Source organism: Microcaecilia unicolor, chromosome 3, assembly GCF_901765095.1.
Source record: "Microcaecilia unicolor chromosome 3, aMicUni1.1, whole genome shotgun sequence".
Lineage (NCBI taxonomy): Eukaryota > Metazoa > Chordata > Amphibia > Gymnophiona > Siphonopidae > Microcaecilia > Microcaecilia unicolor.
Genome location: NC_044033.1, coordinates 77,530,932 through 77,553,619, shown reverse-complemented (window position 1 = coordinate 77,553,619; position 22,688 = coordinate 77,530,932). Strand labels below are relative to the sequence as shown.

The 22,688-nt window shown below is 45.8% G+C and overlaps 1 protein-coding gene across 3 annotated transcripts; it reads right to left on the bottom strand.

Moving 5' to 3' along the window:
- Positions 1-11,311: 11,311 nt before the first annotated feature.
- On the bottom strand, positions 11,312-22,656 carry MRPL57 (mitochondrial ribosomal protein L57). 3 transcript variants are annotated; one of them, XM_030196081.1, is made up of 2 exons: positions 22,565-22,656; positions 11,312-12,184 (listed from the first exon to the last, which is right to left on the bottom strand). In XM_030196081.1, exon 2 carries the CDS (start codon positions 12,165-12,167, stop codon positions 11,853-11,855), a length of 315 nt encoding a protein of 104 aa, XP_030051941.1. In that variant the 5' UTR covers positions 12,168-12,184; positions 22,565-22,656; the 3' UTR covers positions 11,312-11,852. The 3 variants fall into 3 exon arrangements, with proteins under 3 accessions (XP_030051941.1, XP_030051940.1, XP_030051939.1); XM_030196080.1 differs by lacking the exon at positions 22,565-22,656 and adding an exon at positions 22,302-22,532; XM_030196079.1 differs by lacking the exon at positions 22,565-22,656 and adding an exon at positions 22,344-22,524 and having other exon boundaries at positions 11,320-12,184.
- Between the last annotated feature and the right edge of the window lie 32 nt (positions 22,657-22,688).

Here is a 22,688-nt window from a genome sequence, read left to right as displayed (position 1 = left end):
GTGGAGTGGAACAGGTGGATGTGAAGTGTCTGTTCACGCTTTCCAAAAATACTAGGACTAGGGGGCATGCGATGAAACTACAGTGTAGTAAATTTAAAACAAATTTGGAGAAAATGTTTCTTGACCCAATTCATAATTAAACTGTGGAATACGTTGCCGGAGAACGTGGTGAAGGCGGTTAGCTTGGCAGAGTTTAAAAAGGGGTTAGACGGTTTCCTAAAGGACAAGTCCATAAACCACTACTAAATGGACTTGGGAAAAAATCCACAATTCCAGGAATAACATGTATAGAATGTTTATACGTTTGGGAAGCTTGCCAGGTGCCCTTGGCCTGGATTTGCCGCTGTCGTGGACAGGATGCTGGGCTTGATGGACCCATGGTCTTTTCCCATTGTGGCATTACTTATGTACTTAAATCCTTGAGCAAAGCTTGTGTGCTATTTCAACGATATGCAAGCACACTGACCGAGAATACTTTTGCCCTTCTGCAAAACATCTGGCCAGCTCCTAGAAACCATCACTCGAGGTTGGAGAGGAGACATAAGAAAGTACAATTAAAAAACCAACGAGAAGGTTTTATTTTTTCACATTTCTAAATGTGGAGATTTTCTTTTTGTCAGCAATTGTCACCTTCAATATCTATGGCTCTAATCCTTATTACTCATTCAGCTGCTGGAAAAGGAGTCCGGCAAAGACATACATATTAAAATGTATTTCACTTGGCACCTTTTTTTTTTTCATTTGAGGAAAGGTACTTTAAAACTTTCAGAGGTAGACGTTCAAAGGGGATCAAGTGGGCAGCAGGTCATCCCTAAGCGTTCAGTTGCACCTGGCTACACAGTGCTGCTGTAGGTGTCAGCACTGAATACTGGCCAGTATCTTTTTATTTATTTATATTTGCTCAAGGTGAGTTACATTCAAGTACACTGGGTACTTCCCTGGGCCTGGAGGGCTCACAATTTAAGTTTGTATCTGAGGCAATGGAGGGTTAAGTGACTTGCCCAAGATCACAAGGAGCAGCAGTGGGATTTGAACCAGCCACCTCTGGATGTCGAGCAGTGCCCTAACCACTAGGCCACTCCTCCACTCCACAGCTAACCCAACTGTTCAGTGCCAGAACCCATACATTGCCCTGCATTGAGTATCTGCCCACAGCAGTCAAAAGCTTTAAAACCAAGGACCGCTACAGGCTGAATATCAGGGGTCAGAGACTGAGTGTGAGTAGCAGAGACACAACCCAGGTATCTAACATTAGTTAATCCAATTGATCAGATATGTCAGTTCTCTGTGTAAAATGGTGAAAATCAATGCACTGCTCAGTTACTGGAAGAATAGCCTACTGGTTACAGCAGCAAGCTGAGAAGTAGGAAGTCGGGTTCAGGTCCCACTTTACCCACCAATGCTCCTTGTGACCTTGGACAAATTACCTTGCACAGACCGTTATCCCTTTTGAACAGGAAAAGAACTTGCCTATCGATTCTAAAGTGCTTTTTCCAAATCCAAACACAAGCCCTGGTTTGTAAAGAGAGCCAGTCCGAGCATTCGAGTAATTCAGGTTTTCTGAGATTATAATATATCCTGCCAGGGCTGATGGTGGTGGGACAAGGAGTAAGGACTTCTGTGCAGGTACCAAAAGGAAGCACACTGCTATTCTTTACAGCTCTGCCTACCCAGGTGCTTACTGATCACTTTTTCAGTTCCTAGCTGAAGCCAAACTGGGTTCTTCTTTAAAAGTGAAATTACCTACAAAACTTCTCATCCACTTCCTTCGAGGCCGATATGACTTAGTAAGCTAAGCAGAGACTTACTAGCCATCTTGGTGGTAACTTATAATTTGCTGAACTCTAACCAGATAAAAGGTACCCAGCTAAATTTGAGCCAGTAGCCCTGAGCACAAGGACAGTTCCTTAAACCAGTTAGGACTCAAGTGTATTCCTACCTCCCCTACCACATCATATCTGTAGGCTGTTGACTGGTGTTGGCAGTTAAATCCTGCTGCTTGTTAAAACAAGATGGAGCGATCTTGTTTCATTTTTATATGAAATTGTTCAAATCTTACAGCAGGCATACCACATAAAATAACTACACAACTGCGAATGAGATAGTCTATAATCCTTACTATGAAGAGCTTTTACAATTCTGTAAAATCAATTAAATGGTACATAATAGTTGGGGACATTCAGGGAAAATGTAAGCCTTATAATATGTGGTAATTTCCTTGTAATAAGCTGGTTCATTTTTACTGATTGATTACTTATAATGCCTAGCTTTTGCTGGACATCTTTTTATAGGTTTAAGAGAGAGAGAGAGAGAGTATTTCAGAAAACATGATACTGTCCTCAGATGCTATACTCTGCTCTTGCTTACTTTTTCTCATGACTAGTTACTTTCAGGACAATTTGTGTTATGCTGGAAGGGCAACCTTGTAACACTGCCCAAGCCACAGAGGTAACAATGACAGCAATTCTGTAAATTGTTACCCCCATTTTGTGTCCCAAAGCAGCACAGGGAGTGCCAATTCTACCATGGCAGCCCAGCACACTGAAGCTGTTACAGAATACTAAGGCAAACCCACACTGGTGTGCCAAAAAGAAAGCAAACCCACTTATGACAAGTCAGTGGCAGTTGTAGGAGGGCAGTGTACCAAGATCTGTCAATCAATGAGTGCCACTGATAGTATTCTATAAGATGCATGCTTTAGTGGCTGACACACACACACCTCCTTTTCAATTGCACCCCATGTAACTTATGTGCATGCTTAAGTGGCTGACACACACACACCTCCTTTTCAATTGCACCCCATGTAACTTATGTGCATGCTTAAGTGGCTGACACACACACACCTCCTTTTCAATTGCACCCCATGTAACTTATGTGCATGCTTTAGTGGCTGACACACACACACCTCCTTTTCAATTGCACCCCATGTAACTTATGTGCATGCTTAAGTGGCTGACACACACACACCTCCTTTTCAATTGCACCCCATGTAACTTATGTGCATGCTTTAGTGGCTGACACACACACACCTCCTTTTCAATTGCACCCCATGTAACTTATGTGCATGCTTAAGTGGCTGACACACACACACCTCCTTTTCAATTGCACCCCATGTAACTTATGTGCATGCTTAAGTGGCTGACACACACACACCTCCTTTTCAATTGCACCCCATGTAACTTATGTGCATGCTTAAGTGGCTGACACACACACACCACCTTTTCAATTGCACCCCATGTAACTTATGTGCATGCTTTAGTGGCTGACACACACACACCTCCTTTTCAATTTCACCCCATGTAACTTATGTGCATGCTTAAGTGGCTGACACACACACACCTCCTTTTCAATTGCACCCCATGTAACTTATGTGCATGCTTAAGTGGCTGACACACACACACCTCCTTTTCAATTGCACCCCATGTAACTTATGTGCATGCTTAAGTGGCTGACACACACACACCTCCTTTTCAATTGCACCCCATGTAACTTATGTGCATGCTTAAGTGGCTGACACACACACACCTCCTTTTCAATTGCACCCCATGTAACTTATGTGCATGCTTTAGTGGCTGACACACACACACCTCCTTTTCAATTGCACCCCATGTAACTTATGTGCATGCTTAAGTGGCTGACACACACACACCTCCTTTTCAATTGCACCCCATGTAACTTATGTGCATGCTTTAGTGGCTGACACACACACACCTCCTTTTCAATTGCACCCCATGTAACTTATGTGCATGCTTTAGTGGCTGACACACACACACCTCCTTTTCAATTGCACCCCATGTAACTTATGTGCATGCTTAAGTGGCTGACACACACACACCTCCTTTTCAATTGCACCCCATGTAACTTATGTGCATGCTTAAGTGGCTGACACACACACACCTCCTTTTCAATTGCACCCCATGTAACTTATGTGCATGCTTTAGTGGCTGACACACACACACCTCCTTTTCAATTGCACCCCATGTAACTTATGTGCATGCTTAAGTGGCTGACACACACACACCTCCTTTTCAATTGCACCCCATGTAACTTATGTGCATGCTTAAGTGGCTGACACACACACACCTCCTTTTCAATTGCACCCCATGTAACTTATGTGCATGCTTTAGTGGCTGACACACACACACCTCCTTTTCAATTGCACCCCATGTAACTTATGTGCATGCTTAAGTGGCTGACACACACACACCTCCTTTTCAATTGCACCCCATGTAACTTATGTGCATGCTTAAGTGGCTGACACACACACACCTCCTTTTCAATTGCACCCCATGTAACTTATGTGCATGCTTTAGTGGCTGACACACACACACCTCCTTTTCAATTGCACCCCATGTAACTTATGTGCATGCTTAAGTGGCTGACACACACACACCTCCTTTTCAATTGCACCCCATGTAACTTATGTGCATGCTTTAGTGGCTGACACACACACACCTCCTTTTCAATTGCACCCCATGTAACTTATGTGCATGCTTAAGTGGCTGACACACACACACCTCCTTTTCAATTGCACCCCATGTAACTTATGTGCATGCTTTAGTGGCTGACACACACACACCTCCTTTTCAATTGCACCCCATGTAACTTATGTGCATGCTTAAGTGGCTGACACACACACACCTCCTTTTCAATTGCACCCCATGTAACTTATGTGCATGCTTTAGTGGCTGACACACACACACCTCCTTTTCAATTGCACCCCATGTAACTTATGTGCATGCTTAAGTGGCTGACACACACACACCTCCTTTTCAATTGCACCCCATGTAACTTATGTGCATGCTTAAGTGGCTGACACACACACACCTCCTTTTCAATTGCACCCCATGTAACTTATGTGCATGCTTACAAAATAGCACTTCAGTCAAGCACGTGGGTAAGTAGTGTCTATTCTGTATTTACACCTAAATGCAGGCACACCTTATACTGAATTGCTCTCAGTGCTAACGGTCTTAGATCATAGTGTCTTTTCTCTCACTTTAGCATCCCTTTCCTAAGTGGCTTGAGTTCCCGCACTGTCCTGACACTTGAGGGTGACAGCTTCTAGAGTAATGACCTCTGCCTCTCAAATGCATCAACACTGCATCAGATCCAGGACTCAAGCTGGCATTGCAGCCCAGTTACGGTGCCAGACCATCTATTTATTTGAAGGCAAGATCTGGTCTTACAAGACATTAGACTCTCAGGAAAAATATTTGCTACTTGTGTTTCTTGAATATTAAGGTGCCCTTTTACAAAGGCATGTTAGAGCTACCACGTAGGTCGCGTGTGCCAAATCAGCCTTCCATATCATCATGCTGATCAATCCATAGACTGGTGGGTTGTGTCCATCTACCAGCAGGTGGAGATAGAGAGCAATCCTTTTGCCTCCCTATATGTGGTCATGTGCTGCCGGAAACTCCTCAGTATGTTCTCTATCTCAGCAGGTGGTGGTCACACACAGCAGCAGCTCTGGCTAGGTCTCCAAGCCTAATTTTTAGGTTTTGTTGAGTACCTGGGGTTGAGGGCTCTTCTTGAGCAAGTGGAAACCTGGTGGTGCCAGGTCCCTCCTTTTCTCCCCCCTCCCGCTGGCTCCATTTTAAAAAAATTGGACGTCCTTTAAGGGCGTTTATTTCAACGTTTATATCAGCGTTTATTGCAGCTGCTCACTGGGACACCAGTTCGTTACAGCTCGGAGCGAGAAGCAGGTCATTTTTACCTTTTGTAGCGGGCAGGGGGTTCCCCGATCGGTCTCCACGTGGCCTATGGCGTTGGAGGGCGAGGGCGCGAAGAATCGCTCCCTGGACTGCATGTGCGCATCTAGCAGGGGTTTCAAAACCTGAATTGCCTTTTTTGGGTGTCAGTTGGGAGGCCAGTCAGTGTCCCGGTTCTTCCTCCGGTGCGGCGTTTTTTCCCGCCATAATCACCCATCCCCCGCTGCTCGCCCTCCCCCCCCCCCCCCCCCCCCCCATTTTGGCCGGCCACTCTGCTCGGACGGCTTCTTCTTGGGCCGCCTTCGAGGTGGGAGACGTTAATGCTATGGTCGCCCTTGATTCGGGTGACGGCAAAAAAGCGGCCAAAGTTAAGCGCCGTTCTTCCCGCGCGGCTCCTCGGAGTTTCGCGCCGGACGCCATTTTGGATGCACATGTTTCTCCCCCGCTCTCGCGAGCGCCGGTTGAGGGTGCGTCTAGGGGGTTTCTCCCCTGAGTTCATTTTGCTGCTGGATCAGGCTTTACTTATGCAAAACGCTGCCCCTGCTCCCTTGTCCGATAAAGGGGTTGAGGCCTCCGGAAGCAAACGCCCTCGGGTGGATTTCCAGGCCCTAGAGGACTCTGTCTCCTCTGATGTAGATGAGGGCAGCGTGTCTGAGTTCTCCCAACGGTCCTTTGGGGATTCCTTGGAGGAGACGGATTCCCACTCGGATGGAGCGGATGACCCCTCTGCAGCGCGGATCTTTCGCTCAGAGGATTTGCCCAACCTGTTAGTGCAGGCCATGAGCATTTTGAAGATTTCCTCTCCGGAAGACGTCTCTCCCTCAGCCTCTGTTGGCTCCGCCATTATGCTGGGGACGAAGCACCCGCCTAGAACCTTCCACGTGCATGAGGCCATGCGCACCTTGATTTCGGCTCAATGGGATGTCCCAGAAGCGAGCCTCAAAGTGGCTAGGGCTATGTCCCGCCTCTATCCTCTGCCTGAAGGTGAACAGGAGGCCTTTCTTTGGCCTACCGTGGATTCTTTAATCACTGCGGTGACTAAGAAAACGGCGTTGCCGGTGGAAGGTGGCACGGCCCTAAAGGACGCCCAAGACAGAAGATTGGAGGCGGCCTTAAGGTCGCCTTTCGAGGCGGCTGCTTTAAGTTTGCAGGCCTCAGTTTGCGGCTCCTATGTGGCCAGGGCGTGCCTGACTATGGTGCAGCGGGCTTCCCCCTCGGATCATTCCTTGAGGGCTGTTTGGCCGGCCCTGGAATCGGGCTTAGCATTATTTGGCAGACTTGCTGTATGATGTCTTGAGAGCCTCAGCTAAAGGCATGGCTCAGACAATCTCTGCGCGGCGGTGGCTTTGGCTGAAACATTGGTCTACTGACCATGCCTCTAAATCCCGCCTGGCTAGATTGCCTTTTAAAGGCAAGCTGCTCTTTGGGGTCGAGCTGCACAAAATCGTGTCCGATCTCGGCACGTCTAAGGGCAAGAAGTGACCAGAGGTCAGGGCTCGGGCTAGTACTCGCCCTGGTACCTCCAGAGGACGGGCTCAGGAAGCCCGTCGGTATCGCCCGGGCAAGTCGGGCTCTTCTGCCCCCTCTTCCTTCAAGAGGAACTTCTCCCCCAAGCAGCATTCCTTTCGCAGAGACCACCGTCCCGGAGGTGCGTCCTCCGGTCCTCTCCCATGGTCTCGTACCCAATGACGGGGCCCTGGTCCATGGCCCAATGCAGATTGGAGGACGCCTGTCCTAGTTTCTGGGCGAGTGGACCAGGGTAACTTCAGACGCTTGGGTGCTGGAAGTCATCAGAGACGGCTACAAGCTAGAGTTCTGCCGACCCCTAAGAGACGGGTTTGTGCACTCTCCCTGCAAGTCTCCGGTCAAAGCTGTGGCAGTGCAGCAGACTTTGGACAATCTGATCCGCCTGGGTGCGGTCGTTCTGGTGCCAGAAGATCAGCTTGGCAAGGGACGTTACTCCATTTACTTTGTGGTACCAAAGAAAGGAGGTTCTGTACGGCCTATCCTCGACCTCAAAGGGGTCAGTCGGGCCTTGAAGGTTCGGCACTTCCGAATGGAGACTCTCCGCTCTGTTTTAGCGGCAGTGAAGGCAGGGGAGTTCCTGGCATCCTTGGACATCAAGGAAGCTTACTTGCATATTCCCATCTGGCCTCCTCATCAACGCTGTCTGCGTTTTGCAGTCCTGGGCCGACACTTCCCGTTCAGAGCCCTCCCGTTCGGGATGGCTACTGCTCCGCGGACCTTCTCCAAAGTAATGGTGGTCATCGCGGCCTTCCTACGAAAGGAAGGAGTACAAGGCCATCCTTATCTGGATGACTGGTTGATCCGAGCCCCCTCTTATGCAGAGTGCGGCAGAGCTGTAGACCGGGTGATTGCTCTTTTGAGCTCCCTGGGGTGGATCATCAACTGGGAGAAAAGCCAGCTGCGCCCGACTCAGTCCCTGGAATATCTGGGAGTTCGTTTCGACACCCAAGTGGGCAGAGTGTTCCTGCTGGACAATCGGATTGTCAAGCTTCAGGCTCAGGTGGACCAGTTCCTAGTAGCCTCTCTTCTTCGGGCTTGGGACTATGTGCAGCTGTTGGGATCTATGACGGCCACGATGGAAGTAGTGCCCTGGGCCAGGGCTCATATGAGACCACTACAACTCTCTCTGCTGCAGCGCTGGACTCCAGTGTCGGAGGATTACGCTGTGCGCCTTCCCTTGGACCCAGCGGTGTGCAAGGCGCTGAGCTGGTGGCCGAGGACAGACAAGTTGTCCGCAGGGATGCCTCTTTTGACCCCAGAGTGGGTTGTCGTCACGACGGATGCCTCTTTGACGGGCTGGGGAGCCCACTGCTTGGGAAGGACAGCGCAGGGGCTCTGGTCTCCTGCAGAGTCTAAGTGGTCTATCAACCTCCTGGAACTCAGAGCCATTTGGTTGGCGCTTTTGGAGTTTCTCCCGGTACTGGCGTTGAAGCCAGTACGGGTCCTGTCGGACAATGCCATGGCTGTGGCCTATGTCAATCGCCAGGGAGGTACCAAGAACGCCCCTCTAGCCAAGGAGGCCATGAATCTATGCCAGTGGGCGGAAGCAAACCTGGAACAGCTGTCGGCGGCCCACATTGCCGGAGTCATGAATGTCAAGGCGGACTTTCTCAGTCGCCATACCTTGGATCCCGGAGAGTGGCAGCTATCAGCTCAAGCGTTCTTGGACATCACGAAGCGCTGGGGCCAGCCGAGCCTAGATCTGATGGCGTCATCGGCCAATTGCCGCGCTTTTTCAGCAGAGGATGGGACCCTCGATCTCTGTGAGTAGAAGCTCTTCTCCAACAGTGGCCGACACAGGAGCTTCTCTATGTGTTCCCGCCCTGGCCCATGTTGGGCAGGGTGCTAGATCGGGTGGCAAAGCATCCGGGCCGGATAATCCTGGTGGGTCCGGACTGGCCCAGACGTCCCTGGTATGAGGACCTGATCAGGCTCTCAGTGGCCAGCCCTCTGCGGCTGCCAGTGGGGCCGGGCCTGTTGCATCAGGGTCCCGTGGTGATGGAGGATCCCTCCCCCTTTGGTCTTATGGCCTGGCTATTGAGCGGCAGCATCTGAGGAAGAAGGGCTTCTCAGACAAGGTCATCGCCACTATGCTGAGAGCGAGGAAGCGCTCTACTTCTACTGCTTACGCCAGGGTTTGGCGTACCTTTGCATCGTGGTGTGAGACAGGCTCACTTTCTCCCTGCACTGCTCCAATTTCTTCAGTGCTGGCGTTCCTGCAAGAAGGTCTGGAGAAAGGCCTGTCGCTCAGTTCCCTTAAAGTCCAGGTAGCGGCTCTGGCTAAGGGTGCTTCCCTGGCCTCGCAGCCAGATGTGGTGCGCTTTCTCAAGGGAGTTAATCACCTACGCCCTCCTCTGCGCTCGGTGGTGCCTGCGTGGAATCTCAATTTGGTGCTAAGAGCCTTGCAGAAGCCGCCTTTTGAACCCTTGTCGAGGGCATCTCTGAAAGACCTGACGTTGAAAGCAGTCTTTTTGGTGGCTATCACTTCAGCCAGACGAGTTTCCGAGCTCCAGGCACTATCATGTCGGGAACCCTTCCTGCAGTTCACTGAGGCAGGAGTGTCTATTCGCACGGTGCCTTCCTTCCTGCCCAAGATTGTTTCTCGCTTCCATGTGAATCAGCAGCTCTGCCTACCCTCCTTTCGTAGGGAGGACTACCCAGAGGAGTACTCTGCTCTCAAATATCTAGATGTGAGACGAGTCATCATCAGATACTTGGAAGTGACCAATGATTTCCGGAAGTCGGATCATCTGTTTGTGCTGTTCGCAGGTCCTCGTAAGGGTCTGCAGGCTGCCAAGCCTACAGTAGCACGATGGGTCAAGGAAACCATTGCAGCGGCTTATGTGGCCGCGGGGAAGATGCCGCCTATCTAGCTGAAGGCTCGCTCCACTAGCGCGCAGGCAGCTTCGATGGCAGAGGCCGGGTCCATCTCCTTGGAAGAGATTTGCAAGGCGGCAACTTGGGCATCGGCTCATACCTTCTCCAGGCATTACCGCTTGACTGTGGCTGCTCGGGCGGAGGCCCGGTTTGGAGCTTCAGTGTTGCGGTCAGGGATTTCTATGTCCCGCCCTGGGTGAGTACTGGTTCAGTACATCCCACCACTCTATGGATTGATCAGCATGATGATATGGAAGGTAAAATTATGTATCATACCTGATAATTTTCTTTTCATTAATCATAGCTGATCAATCCATAGCCCCTCCCAGATATCTGTAGTTTATATTCTGGTTGCATTTCAGGTTCAAGTTTAGTCTTCAGTTCCTGTTCAGGAGGACTTCGTGTTCAAGTTTTTTTTCAATTGGATTCTTCAGGAGTTGAGACGATTTTGTGTTACAGTGAGCTGCTGCATTCCTCTCCCCTCCATTTTACGGGGCTGGATTGAGACAAATTCTGCCGGCGCTCCCTCCCGCTTCGTGCGGCTGTAGGGCAGCTTTGTACCCCTCCCGCTTCGGCGGTGTTAGGGTCAGTCAGCTCCTCCCGCGGTTGCAGGATAAGCCAGATCCCCCCGCATCGGCGGGTGTGGTGTCCCTCCCCCGCTCCGCGGGGATGAGCTGGACCGATTCCCTTCCCCCACTTGTGTGGGGATGAGCTGGGTTAATTCCCTTTCCCTGTTTCGGCGGTGGTGAGCTGGGCAGATTGTCCCTTTGTGGGTGTAATTCTCTAAGTGCTGAAGTCCTGCGGATGGAGCTTTGATATCGACATACTGAGGAGTTTCCGGCAGCACATGACCACATATAGGGAGGCAAAAGGATTGCTCTCTAACTCCACCTGCTGGTAGATGGACACAACCCACCAGTCTATGGATTGATCAGCTATGATTAATGGAAAGAAAATTATCAGGTATGATACATAATTTTACCTTACCGCTGGGGTAGCGCGGGAGCCCAGCGGTAGTTCCAAAGTTGGCGTGCTCAGTTTCCCCACAGTTATCGGCAGCGTGGCCACATTGCGGCTCACTGCCCGATTATCAAGAGGCTAGCATGCGAGCCCTTACTGCCTTCTAATAAGTGGCAGTAAGGCCTTTTTTAAAAGTGGGGCAGTGAGTAGCTGTATACTAATTTTAATATTAGTGCAAGGCCATTTACTGCCCCATTTAAAAAAAGGCCTCTTTCCCTCCACGGTAAGAAGTGGCCCAGCACACCCCAATTTCACATACCAAAACTAGCACAGTCCACTTTTTACTACAGCTTAGTAAAAGGGTCCCAGAGTTACTGTAGTATATAAAGAATGAAAATATAACATCCAAATCATTAAAACCAATCAATATTAGTTTTGGGGCCTGTTCTTAAGGTTCCCTTGGACAGTATACAGATGAGCTGGGCTTCCCCCCTTAGATAAAAGATTCTGTGTTTGGCACTGGAAGAGTTGTGAAAACAATGCTCTAATCTCAGCATTAATTGACATATCTTTTAGCTATTAAACTTGTTACTCCTCTAATGAAAACTCAGATTACTTATGTTCTAGAAAACTGTATTTTAATTTCAAGCTATTGTTTTGTGAAATAAATGAATGTGAATCACGATTTTGCGTCCCTTGCTCCAGTCATTGAAAAAGGAACAACTGGCATGGCAAAGTCAATTCATGGCTGCAAGCATTAGATAGATTCTCTTTTTAGGATTTTGTCCACGTTTTTGTTACATTTAGATGACTGAAATGGTCCGCTGCATATTTATGAGCTGGAAATTTCGACCCCTGCAGGCTTTTCAAGGCCTCCCAATCTGCGATTCGTCGTTCTCGTGCATGGTCATATTCCTGCTCTTTTGTCATGTACGGTCTGCTGAGCCAGTATTCATTCTCGGCTTCAATTTCCAGCCTTCGGATCACACCACGCTTCATCTGCCATGTCACCTGCCGTGGCCGTCTGTACTTCCCAATCCATTGTTTACCAGGTATTCCTTTCCGGAGAAGGGCTACTGTCAGGAACATGTCTTAGCCACCTAAAACTAAAGAAATGTATTCATTAGATTCATGATTAAATAAAACAGGAGCATTTGAGGGAGTTAAATGTCTGATTTGAAGCTTTTAGTTCCAAATAGGGATGAACAGGCAAAAAATACTGGTTTACTTTCCCCATGTGATTTATGGGGTTTTTATTTTTAAATCCTTTCCTCATTTTAGGGGGGCAATACCAATGCTATGGGGGGGGGGGGGGAAGAAAATTTCAGCTTAAAAACACCAAATACATAGGAAACATTATTATAAATGAATGCTCATACCTCATTCCAAAACGGCACAATAAACCATAATTGCTCACGACAAGCTGATTTTAGTCAAAAATAAAACCAGTACTCTTGCAAAGTTAGCAGTTAAAAATTACACGTGTACTATTGTCAAGGAATTTTTAACAAGTGGTCACCCACAGAAATATCCTGTTTGAGGTTAAAGCAGGCTGGCTACAGTGAGTAAAAAAAAATCTAATTTGAAAATCCCACGAGTTGGTGCCAAATGGATTTCTTTACTCTGGCTAAACAACTACTGCGGGAGCTTTTAAGGTAAATGTTACAGTTGCATTCTATTTGCAAGTCAGATTGCAAAGCCTGAAAAATTCCCCTCCTTAGAAAACACCTCATTCCCCTCTCAAGTCGATTGGAAGCACTACTTCCCTCTGTGAGGATGCGGTGTATTTCCCAGTGGTGTTATCAGGAGGCACCTGTAAAAAGGATGTAAGAGAAGCCAAGGAGGGATGGGACAATTCAAATACAAAAAACAAAATGAAGGAAATCTTTGGATATGAAAATCTTTTGGATGTGAAAACGTGAGAAGCCATTTGTGAATATGAGACATCTCTATATAGATAGGAAGATATACTACAACGAGGATTGGCTCTGTGAAAGCGCTTTAGGTTCTTTCGCTGGATGAAGCTAAGTAATTCTTTGTTTTTTGGGGTGAACTATGTATCATAGGTTTTTTCTCCCGCTAGCATACTTTTTGATTATTTTGAAAATTACTCTTCTGATAATACACATTCTCGTTTGAGAATATAGTTTAATTTTTTTGCTTGAGCATTTAAAGATTTGTCACAAATATATCCTCCATTTTTTTACTGCAGAATTTGTTTATCTGTTGTTTAGAGTCATTTTTTTCTGCAGGTTTTTCGGAGGTGAGTGGTGGCCAGTGATGAAAGTCACTATAGGTGTGTCCACTGATTTGGTACCCTGGACTTATGAGGCCAACATTTTGATAAATACAATAAGTGACCTTTAATAGATTTGCAGAGCAAATACAATTCAAATACAGCCATCATCTGGAGTGGAACCTGGCAGCATTCACTAGTACTGCTTTACACTTCGCTTCTAAGGAAATGTGTGTGGAAAGAATACTCTGTGCCAGGGCTAATGTACCTTGTAGCTGCTGAACTTGTTAGTACTTTGCTTCTACATGTAGGGAAATGTGCATGAAAACTGGAATTAATATTTTTCTGAAGGGGTTCAGGGAGATGAGGACATCTCTCCACTTGAGTGAATATTATTTTGCTCTGCTTCATGAATTAAAAGAGAAAAATTGTAGGTTTATTGATAAAAGCAGTTTGAATTTAAAAAAACAAAAATTAATTAGTTTAAATTTTATAAAACCTTTTTTACGCCAGAGATTTAACTGTCACAGCCTACAGCATGAACAGATAGCCTTCAGCAGGAATCCCAATAGGGAGGTTTCAACAAAAACGAAAGAAATCCAGGAGTGTTTAAGAGGAGAGCAGAGTGAAGGTTCAAATTATCCCTTCTAAGCAGGTTCTACATGCCCCTCTGGGGCTCATTTTCAAAGTACGTGGAGGGGCATAATCGAACGCCCATCTCCATGGGCGTCTATGTCCGAGAATGGGTACGTGAAGTGGCGGGACAGACCGTATTTTCGAAAAAAAAAATGGGCGCCCATCTTTTTTTTCGATAATACGGTTTGTGCCAGGCATTGGGTCGTGGGAGGGGCCAGGATTCGTAGTGCACTGGTCCCCCTCACATGCCAGGACACCAACCGGGCACCCTAGGGGGCACTTGTAACAATTTAAAATAAAAAGTAAAATACCTCCCAAGTCCATAGCTCCCTTCCTTTGGGTGCTGAGCCCCTCAAATCCCCCCAACCCAACACCATTACCATAGCCCTTATGGCTGAAGGGGGGCACCTAGATGTGGGTACAGTGGGTTTTGGGGGCGGTTTGGAGGGCTCCCATTTACCCCCACAAGTGTAACAGGTAGGGGGGGATGGGCCTGGGTCCACCTGGGTGAAGTCCACTGCACCCACTAACAACTGCTCCAGGGACCTGCATACTGCTGTGATGGAGCTGGGTATGACATTTGAGGCTGGCATACAGGCTAGCAAAAAAAGTTTTTAAAGTTTTTTTTTTTTTTTTGGTGGGAGGGGGTTAGTGACCACTGGGGGAGTCAGGGGAGGTCATCCCCGATTCCCTCCGGTGGTCATCTGGGCAGTTGGGGCACTTTTTGGGGGCTTGTTCGTGAGAAAAAAGGGTCCAGAAAAAGTGACCCAACTTCTCGCTAAAAACACTTTTCTTTTTTCCATTATTGGCCGAGGGCGCCCATCTCTGTTCGGCCGATAAACACGCTCCAGTCCCGCCTTCACCACGCCTCCATCAACTTTGTTCGTTCCCACGACAGATTACGGTTGGAGGCGCCCAAAATTGGCTTTTGATTATACCGATTTGGGCACCCACCGGAGAAAGGCGCCCATCTCCCGATTTGGGTCGAAATATGGGCGCCCATCACTTTCGAAAATAAGGCTGTTAGCCTTCCAAAGTTCCATAGAAATCTATGGAACTTTGGAAGGCTAAGTGCTTTGAAAATATGCCTCTATGTTACCAGGGTACAAATTATATCTCAATGATAGGGTAGATCAAATTGGAGGGAGATTTGCACTGTATGTTAAAGAAGGAATTGAGTCAAACAAAAAAATCCTGTAGGAAACAGACAGCAGCATATAATCCTTATGGATAGAAATTCCATTTGTGAAGGGATGTGGTACCCGTGTTAGTCCAAGGGTAATAAATAGAAATAAAACAAAACAGAGACAAGAAAGTAAGATGATATATTGTTAGTCCAATAAAAAGGTATTTTTTTATTTGCTTTCGAAGGTAACCCTTCTTCAGATAAGAAATAAGCAAATGTTGGCAAACATCAGTACACATAAGTGAAACACAAAGGCATTTCAATGACAGTCTCACAGGAAGAGGGTGGGGTTGTTAGGTGAGAAACGTGGAGCTGGGTGGTTGAGAGCAGGGACAGATGGATGGTAGGGTGACAAAACAATAGAATTTTATGGTTTATAATGGGCTAGAAAACCCAGATCTTTGTTAAGCCCTGTCTGGTGGGTCTAGAATTCAGTTGGTTCCCAGTTCAGCTGCTAGGTTAATATTTTAGAACACTAGGCTAGATCATGTAAGCCCTTAATTGGGTGAATTGCATTAAGTAGCTATAATTTGGGTTCCTCTTTCCCCACATGCATCACTTTGCACTTGCTCACATTAAGCATCTGTCATTTAGATGCCCAGTCTCGTAAGGTAATTTTTCACAATCCTCTTGCAATTTAACAACTTTGAATAACTTTGTGTTATCAGCAAATTGAAATTACCTCACTAGTTACTCCCATCTCTAGATCATTTATAAATATGTTAAAAAGCAGTGGTCCCAGCACAGACCCCTGGGAACCCCACTATCTACCCTTCTCCATTGAGAATACAGACCATTTAACCTTACTCTCGGTTTTCTTTTAACCAGTTTTTAATCCACAATAGGACACTACCTTCTATCCCATGACTCTCCAATTTCCTCTGAAGTCTTTCATGTGGTACTTTGTCAAACGCCTTTTGAAAATCCACATACACAATACTGACCGGCTCACCTTTATCCACATGTTTGTTCACCCCTTCAAAGAAATGTAATAGATTGGTGAGCCAAGATTCCCCTTCACTAAATCCATGTTGGCTTTGTTTCATTAATCCATGCTTTTGAATATGCTCTGTAAGTTTGTTCTTTAATAGTCTCTACCATTTTGCCCGGCACCAATGTCAGGCTCATTGGTCTATAATTTCCCGGATCTCCTCTGGAACCTTTTTTTAAAAATCGGTGTTACATTGGCCACCCTCCAATCTTCTGGTATCATGCTCAAAATTACATATTACTAACAATAGTTCCACAAGTTCATTTTTCAGTTCTACCAGTACTCTGGGATGAATACCATCTGATCGAGATTTTCTACTCTTCAATTTGTCAAATTGCGCCATTACATCCTCCAGGTTTACAGAGATTTCATTCAGTTTCTCTGTCTCGTCAACCTTGAAAACTATTTCTGGCACCGGTATCTCTCCCAAATCTTCCTCAGTGAAGACCGAAGCAAAGAACTCATTTAGTCTCTCCACTATGGCTTTGTCTTCCCTGATTGCTCCTTTTACCCCTAGGTCATGTGGCCGACCAACCGATTCTTTTGCCAGCTTCTTGCTTTTAATATATCTAAAAAAAATGTTTACTGTGTGTTTTTGTCTCCAACAATCTTTTTTTCAAAGTCCTTCTTTGCCTTCCTTATCAGCGCTTTGCATTTCACTTGACAGTCCTTATGCTGTTTCTTATTATTTTCAGTTGGTTCCTTATTCCATTTTCGGAAGGATTTTCTTTTAGCTCTGATAGCTTCCTTCACCTCACTTTTTAACCATGCCGGCTGTCGTTTGGTCTTCCTTCCTCCTTTTTTAATACACAGAATATATTTGGCCTGGGTTTCCAGGATGGTATTTTTGAACAGCATCTACTCCCGATGTAAATTTTTGACCTTCGCAGCTGCTCCTCTAAGTTTTTTTTTTCACCGTTCTTCTCATTTATGAAAGTTAAATGCTAACGTATTGGATTTCCTGTGTGTACTGATCACTGTTATCAAGTGGGCCCCAGCACCATTACCTCATGCACCAGATCATGCGCTGCACTAAGGACTAGGTCTAGAATTTTTCCTTTGTTGGCTTCTGTACCAGCTGCTCCATACAGCAGTCCTTGATTTCGTCATGGAATTTTACCTCCCTAGCATGCCCTGATGTTATATTTACCCAGTCAATATTGGGGTAATTAAAATTACCCATTATTATTGTGTTGCCCAGTTTGTTAGCCTCCCTAATTTCTGATAACATTTCTACATCTGTCTGTTCATCCTGGCCAGGTGGATGGTAGTACACTCCTATTACTATCCTTTTCCCCTTTACACATGAAATTTCAATCCAGAGGGATTCCAAGATGTGTTTTGTGTCATGCACAATTTTCAATCTATTTGATTCAAGGCCCTCCTGAACATACAATGCTACCCCTCCACCGATTCGATCCACCCTATCACTTGATATAATTTGTACCCTTTTATGACAGTGTCCTCCCACTGGTCATCCTCCTTCCACCAGGTCTCAGAGATGCCTATTATATCTAATTTTTCATTTAGTGCAATATATTCTAACTCTCCCATCTTATTTCTTAGGCTCCTGGCATTCGCATACAGACATTTCAAACAATGTTTGTTGTTCTTATTTACATCTTACTCAGTAGTTGACAGTGTTAATTTGCAATCTTTTGTCTGATTTTTATTTAAGGACACCTGATCTATTTATTAGGATTTATTTACCGCCTTTTTGAAGGAATTCAGTCAAGGTGGTGTACAGTAAGAATAGATCAAATATGAGCAATAGGCAATTATAGTAGTAAAAATATTCAAACAACAATACAAAGTATAGCATACTAATTATTATCTACTACGGTTTCTTTTACAACCATGCTATTGGGATATCCTATCTTCACTATTTTGGTGATATCTTTGAAAGATACCTTGTTCTGAACCATGCATTTTTGAGCGACTGTCGATCTTCCCCCCAGGTTCTAGTTTAAAAGCTGCATTGTCTCTTTTTTAAATGCCAATGCCAGTAGCCTGGTCCTACCCTGGTTAAGGTGGAGCCCATCCTTCCAGAACAGACTCCCCCTTCCCCGGAATGTTGCCCAGTTCCTTAGAAACCTAAAACCCTCCTCCCAGCACCATCACCACTTCCACGCATTGAGACTTCAGAGCTCTGCCTGTCTCTTGGGCCCTGTGTGTGGAACGGGTAGCACTTTGGAAAATGCTACCCTAGAGGTTTTGGATTTGAACTTTCTACCTGAGTCTAAATTTGTCTTCCAGAACCTCTCTCCCACATTTTCCAATGTCATTGGTACTCATATGTTCCAAGACAGCTGGCTCCTCCCCAGCACTATCTAAAATCCTATCTAGGTGATACGTGAGGTTCACCACCTTCACACCAGGCAGGGAAGTGACCAGGCAATCCTCACATCCATCAGCCATCCAGCAATCTACATACCTAATAATCGAATCACCAACTACAACAGCCGTCCGAGCCCTTCCCTCCTGGGCAGTAGCTCCTGGAGACACATCCTCAGTGCAAGAGGATATTGCATCCCCTGGTGTGCTGGTCCTATCTACAGGATTACTTTGAGCTGCACCAGGGTGATGCTCTCCTTTTAGAAGACCTCCCTCCCCCAAGGCAGCACAGGGTCTGCCCGATTGGAAGTGGGACTTCTCTGCAACGTCCCTGTAGGGCCGCCTCTATGTACCTCTCTGTCTCCTTCAGCTCCTCCAAGTCTTATACTCTAGTCTCAAGAGAACAGACTCATTCTCAGAGAGCTAGAAACTCTTTGCATCTAGCACACACACACATACGACTTCTCACCAACTGGGAGATAATCGTACATGTGACACTCAATGCAAAAGACTGGATAGCACCTCTTTTCCTACTGGACTACTGTCTGCATCTTAGTATTGAGCTAGGAGTGGGTGGGAATGAGGACCGAATTAGGCTCTACTGTGCCTTCTACAGATTGTTAATGCTGTGGCAGAAAATTCAAGTGTTAATGCTGTGGCAGAAAATTCAAGTTTTAAAACTATTGGGAAAAGGGTATGGAGACTAGCTAATAAAGTTTGCTTTTTTTTTTTTTTTTAATTTAAAATCCCTTATCAGACCAGATTTATTACAAACCAACCTGGCATTAAAACAGCAGCAAGAAATTGGTAAATCTGATTCAGGAATAGCAATTAAGCTATCAAAAGAAATTGGTCTGAAAACACGTTCCCCACACTTAACCGTGAATCACAGTAATACATTGACTCATTGCCATGGAACAGTAAACCAAATAACCTGAACGCCTAGCAGTTCTTCTACTAACTCTAGCTGAATTATCACCAAGAAGAACCGGAATATAAGTAGATATTGGCTCTACCTCAGTCAAACAACATCCTGTAACTGTTAAAAGGCCCAGGATTAGAAACTAGAGCCACACCATTTTCATTCTAACTTGTATTAAAAAATATAAAGTTAAAATACAGTTTAAAAAAAAAAAAAAAAGAGGACCTCGGCTTAAGCTATTTCAGACCCTCAACCCAGCTTGATTCACTCACGTATAACGAATAAATCATCAAAAATAGTTCCTGCACACACGACCACTCACCCACACAATTGTTTTTCAAACAGCCCAAAGATAATTTAACAAAATACTGCTGACTTAAACAACTGTTCTCCATAAACCATCGATAATTACTCAACCTGCCCAAGTTTTAATCTCCAGAAACATGCAAAGGAACCAAGCAAAGGAGCACGCCTTCAGCGGCGCATCGCTGAAATACAAAGAGCATCTGACGTCGTATTGGGCAGAGCAAGCTATCATGCCCAGTACCACAGTAAGCAGGCAGAAACAGATGACAATCCAGCAAAATCTGTCATTTACTATGTTACTGTTAATCCTCTCTGCTCCCGGGCTGACGCGCAGACCTCAGCTCTGACACAGGCACAAGCATCAGATGTCACCAGACCTAATGGTGCGTGCATGTGGCAATCTCTTGGTGCACAGTGGCAGTGAATCAGAGAACTCTTACATGTGTGCACCAGAGTGTTCCAACTTCCATTCCTTCCTTGCCTGCAGTGCTGCGGCTCAAACCCAGAGAGAGACAGAGCCGACAGGAATTTTTTTTTAATGTACCATTAAATTCTTGCGGGACTGGTTGAGGACAGGTTAAATTCTTGCAGGGACAGGCGGGGATGGGTTAGATTCCCCATGGAGACGGACGGGGACAGGTGGGGATGGGATGGGATGGGGTTGGATTTCTGTCCCGGTGCAACTCTGTAAGCCCTATCATGCGAACGGCTCCCCCGCAGCCTGGGATTGGATCAGCTGTTGTCGAGCCTGCTTCCCTTACCTCGGTTGAGGTGAAAGGGAATTTGCAGGGAGCTCTACTCTGGATGAGACAGCTTTGGAGCCTGGAGATGTGGCGTGGACTGCCTCAAAACATTTTCCTGCTAATATTGTGAGTACTTTGGCTCAGGCCGTGAGCTGTCCCACTCTTGTTGTTACTGTTCAGGGATTTTGAAAAAACAGCTATTGTGTCTTTCAAAGCACTATGAGATATTACATATGATATGCATTCTTCACATCATTTAATGGAGAATTGTAAAGATATTAAAATGATTTCTGAGGATGTTTGGGTCCAAGCACAGGCCACACAGTTCAGCAGTCCTCTAAACTGAATGGTTTGGAATATAAAATTCAGACTTTAGAGGGCTTGAGTTTAGCCTCAGTGAAACATAAAAATTTTCTTCATCAATGTTTGGAATACCAAGAGAACCAGGTTAGGAGGTATATTCTGAGACTGCTTAATTTTCCTAAATCACCTTTAATTGCTCCCTTGGACATGGTTAAAAAATACTTGGTAGAAACTGGGAATGGCTGGTGACTACCTCCTATAATGCAGGTGTAATACATCTTGGCCCCAGGAGGAACATCAAGGGAACCTCTAGGAGTTATTAGAGAAGAACATTTGAATTTGACTACCTTTCTTTGGAAGTTGTTACTATAAGGACGGCGATGATGGTTACTTTTGCTTTGGAACCAGACTGAAATGCTGCATTAAAACTGTTTTAGACATTTGGATACACAGTTTTTGGGTTCAAAAGTGAGGATACTTCCTGATTTAGCAAGAGAGACACAAATGTAGTGCAAGGCTTTCCTAGCCCTTTGGGCTAGGGCTCAGGCAAAGCCAGTGGTGGGAGGCGGGGCTAGTGCTGGGCAGACTTCTATGGTCTATGTCCTGAAAATGGCAGATACAAATCAAAGTCAGGTATACACATAAAGCAGCACATATGAGTTTATCTTGTTGGGCAGACTGGATGGACCATACAGGTCATTCTCTGCCGTCATCTACTATGTTACTATGTTTTTAGGTGTCAACCTGTGTTGTGCTTTCCTGTTTATGTTTAATACTTTTGAGGGTAAAATGTATCAGTTTTTTTAACCTAAGCAAATGATTTTCATATGGCTAAAGTTACTGTTAATGTATAATCCTGCACATGCTGTTAGACTGACATAGGATAGAAAAGATATCTTTGCTCATTTTTCTTTAAATTTGTTCTTTTAATTTATTTAATTCTTAGATCTACATTTTCCTTTTTGTGGTCAATAGTATGCATTTATTTCCTCAGTTGTAATCTAAGCCAATAGTTCAGTGGTTACTTTTGGATTATAATTTTATTAGATTTTTGTTTATCTTATCTTTTTTGATGGTTATGTAAAATTTCATAAAGATTAAAAAAAAAAAAGATTGTAATTAATGCTATAGAAGTGATTCATTATTGAGTAATGTGGTGACATTTCTGAAAATTATTGATAGTGGGGGTGGGGGGGGGGGTTGAGGATTGATCTGAGTAATAGCTACATAATCCCTCCTTGTTTCAGATTTTATATTTAATTCAACATACATGTAAGCAATCCTACCAGAAAACAATAGCAGCAGCAGCACCACCACCTATTATTCAAGGACGTGCGAGAACGTACATGTGCAAAGTTCGTGTATGCATGAATCTAGCAGATCCCTGGTGCCCTTTATTGAACAAAAGCCAGAGATTTCCAAGGACAGATCCTGCGCCCTTTCCCCCAGCAGCGCTCAAAACAGGCTCTCAATAAGGTCAAAGCCGCCCGAACCGAAGTATCAACATCTCCTAGTGCGGTAAGGCAAACCGGAAGAGGCAGACAACTCCCACGCGCGAATCCCTACCTCCCCTTTTGGAATCGCTCAAACCCAAAGTCCCAGTCCCACCTTCCAATTTGTGTTTGGACTCCCGCAGCTTTCCTTCTCCAACCTCCCACACACGACGCCAATCTGCTTCTTCTTTCTTTCTTAAACGTCCCGGTCCCACCCCCGCCTTTGACGAAATTTCCTGTTTTCTTGGCAGGTCCCGGAAGAGAAGTTGCGTCGGAGGAGGCGGGGCGTCAGAGGAGGAAATCGGCGGGCGGGCGATTTGATTTCAGATTTCAGACCTGCGTTTAATAAAGGCAGTGTGCGGGTAGCCAAATACGTCTGACTTAGTATCTCTGTAATTAAAGGACTCTGCTCCGGAATTACTGCCTGGAGACTGCTGGGTGCTGATGTTGGGAAGTACTT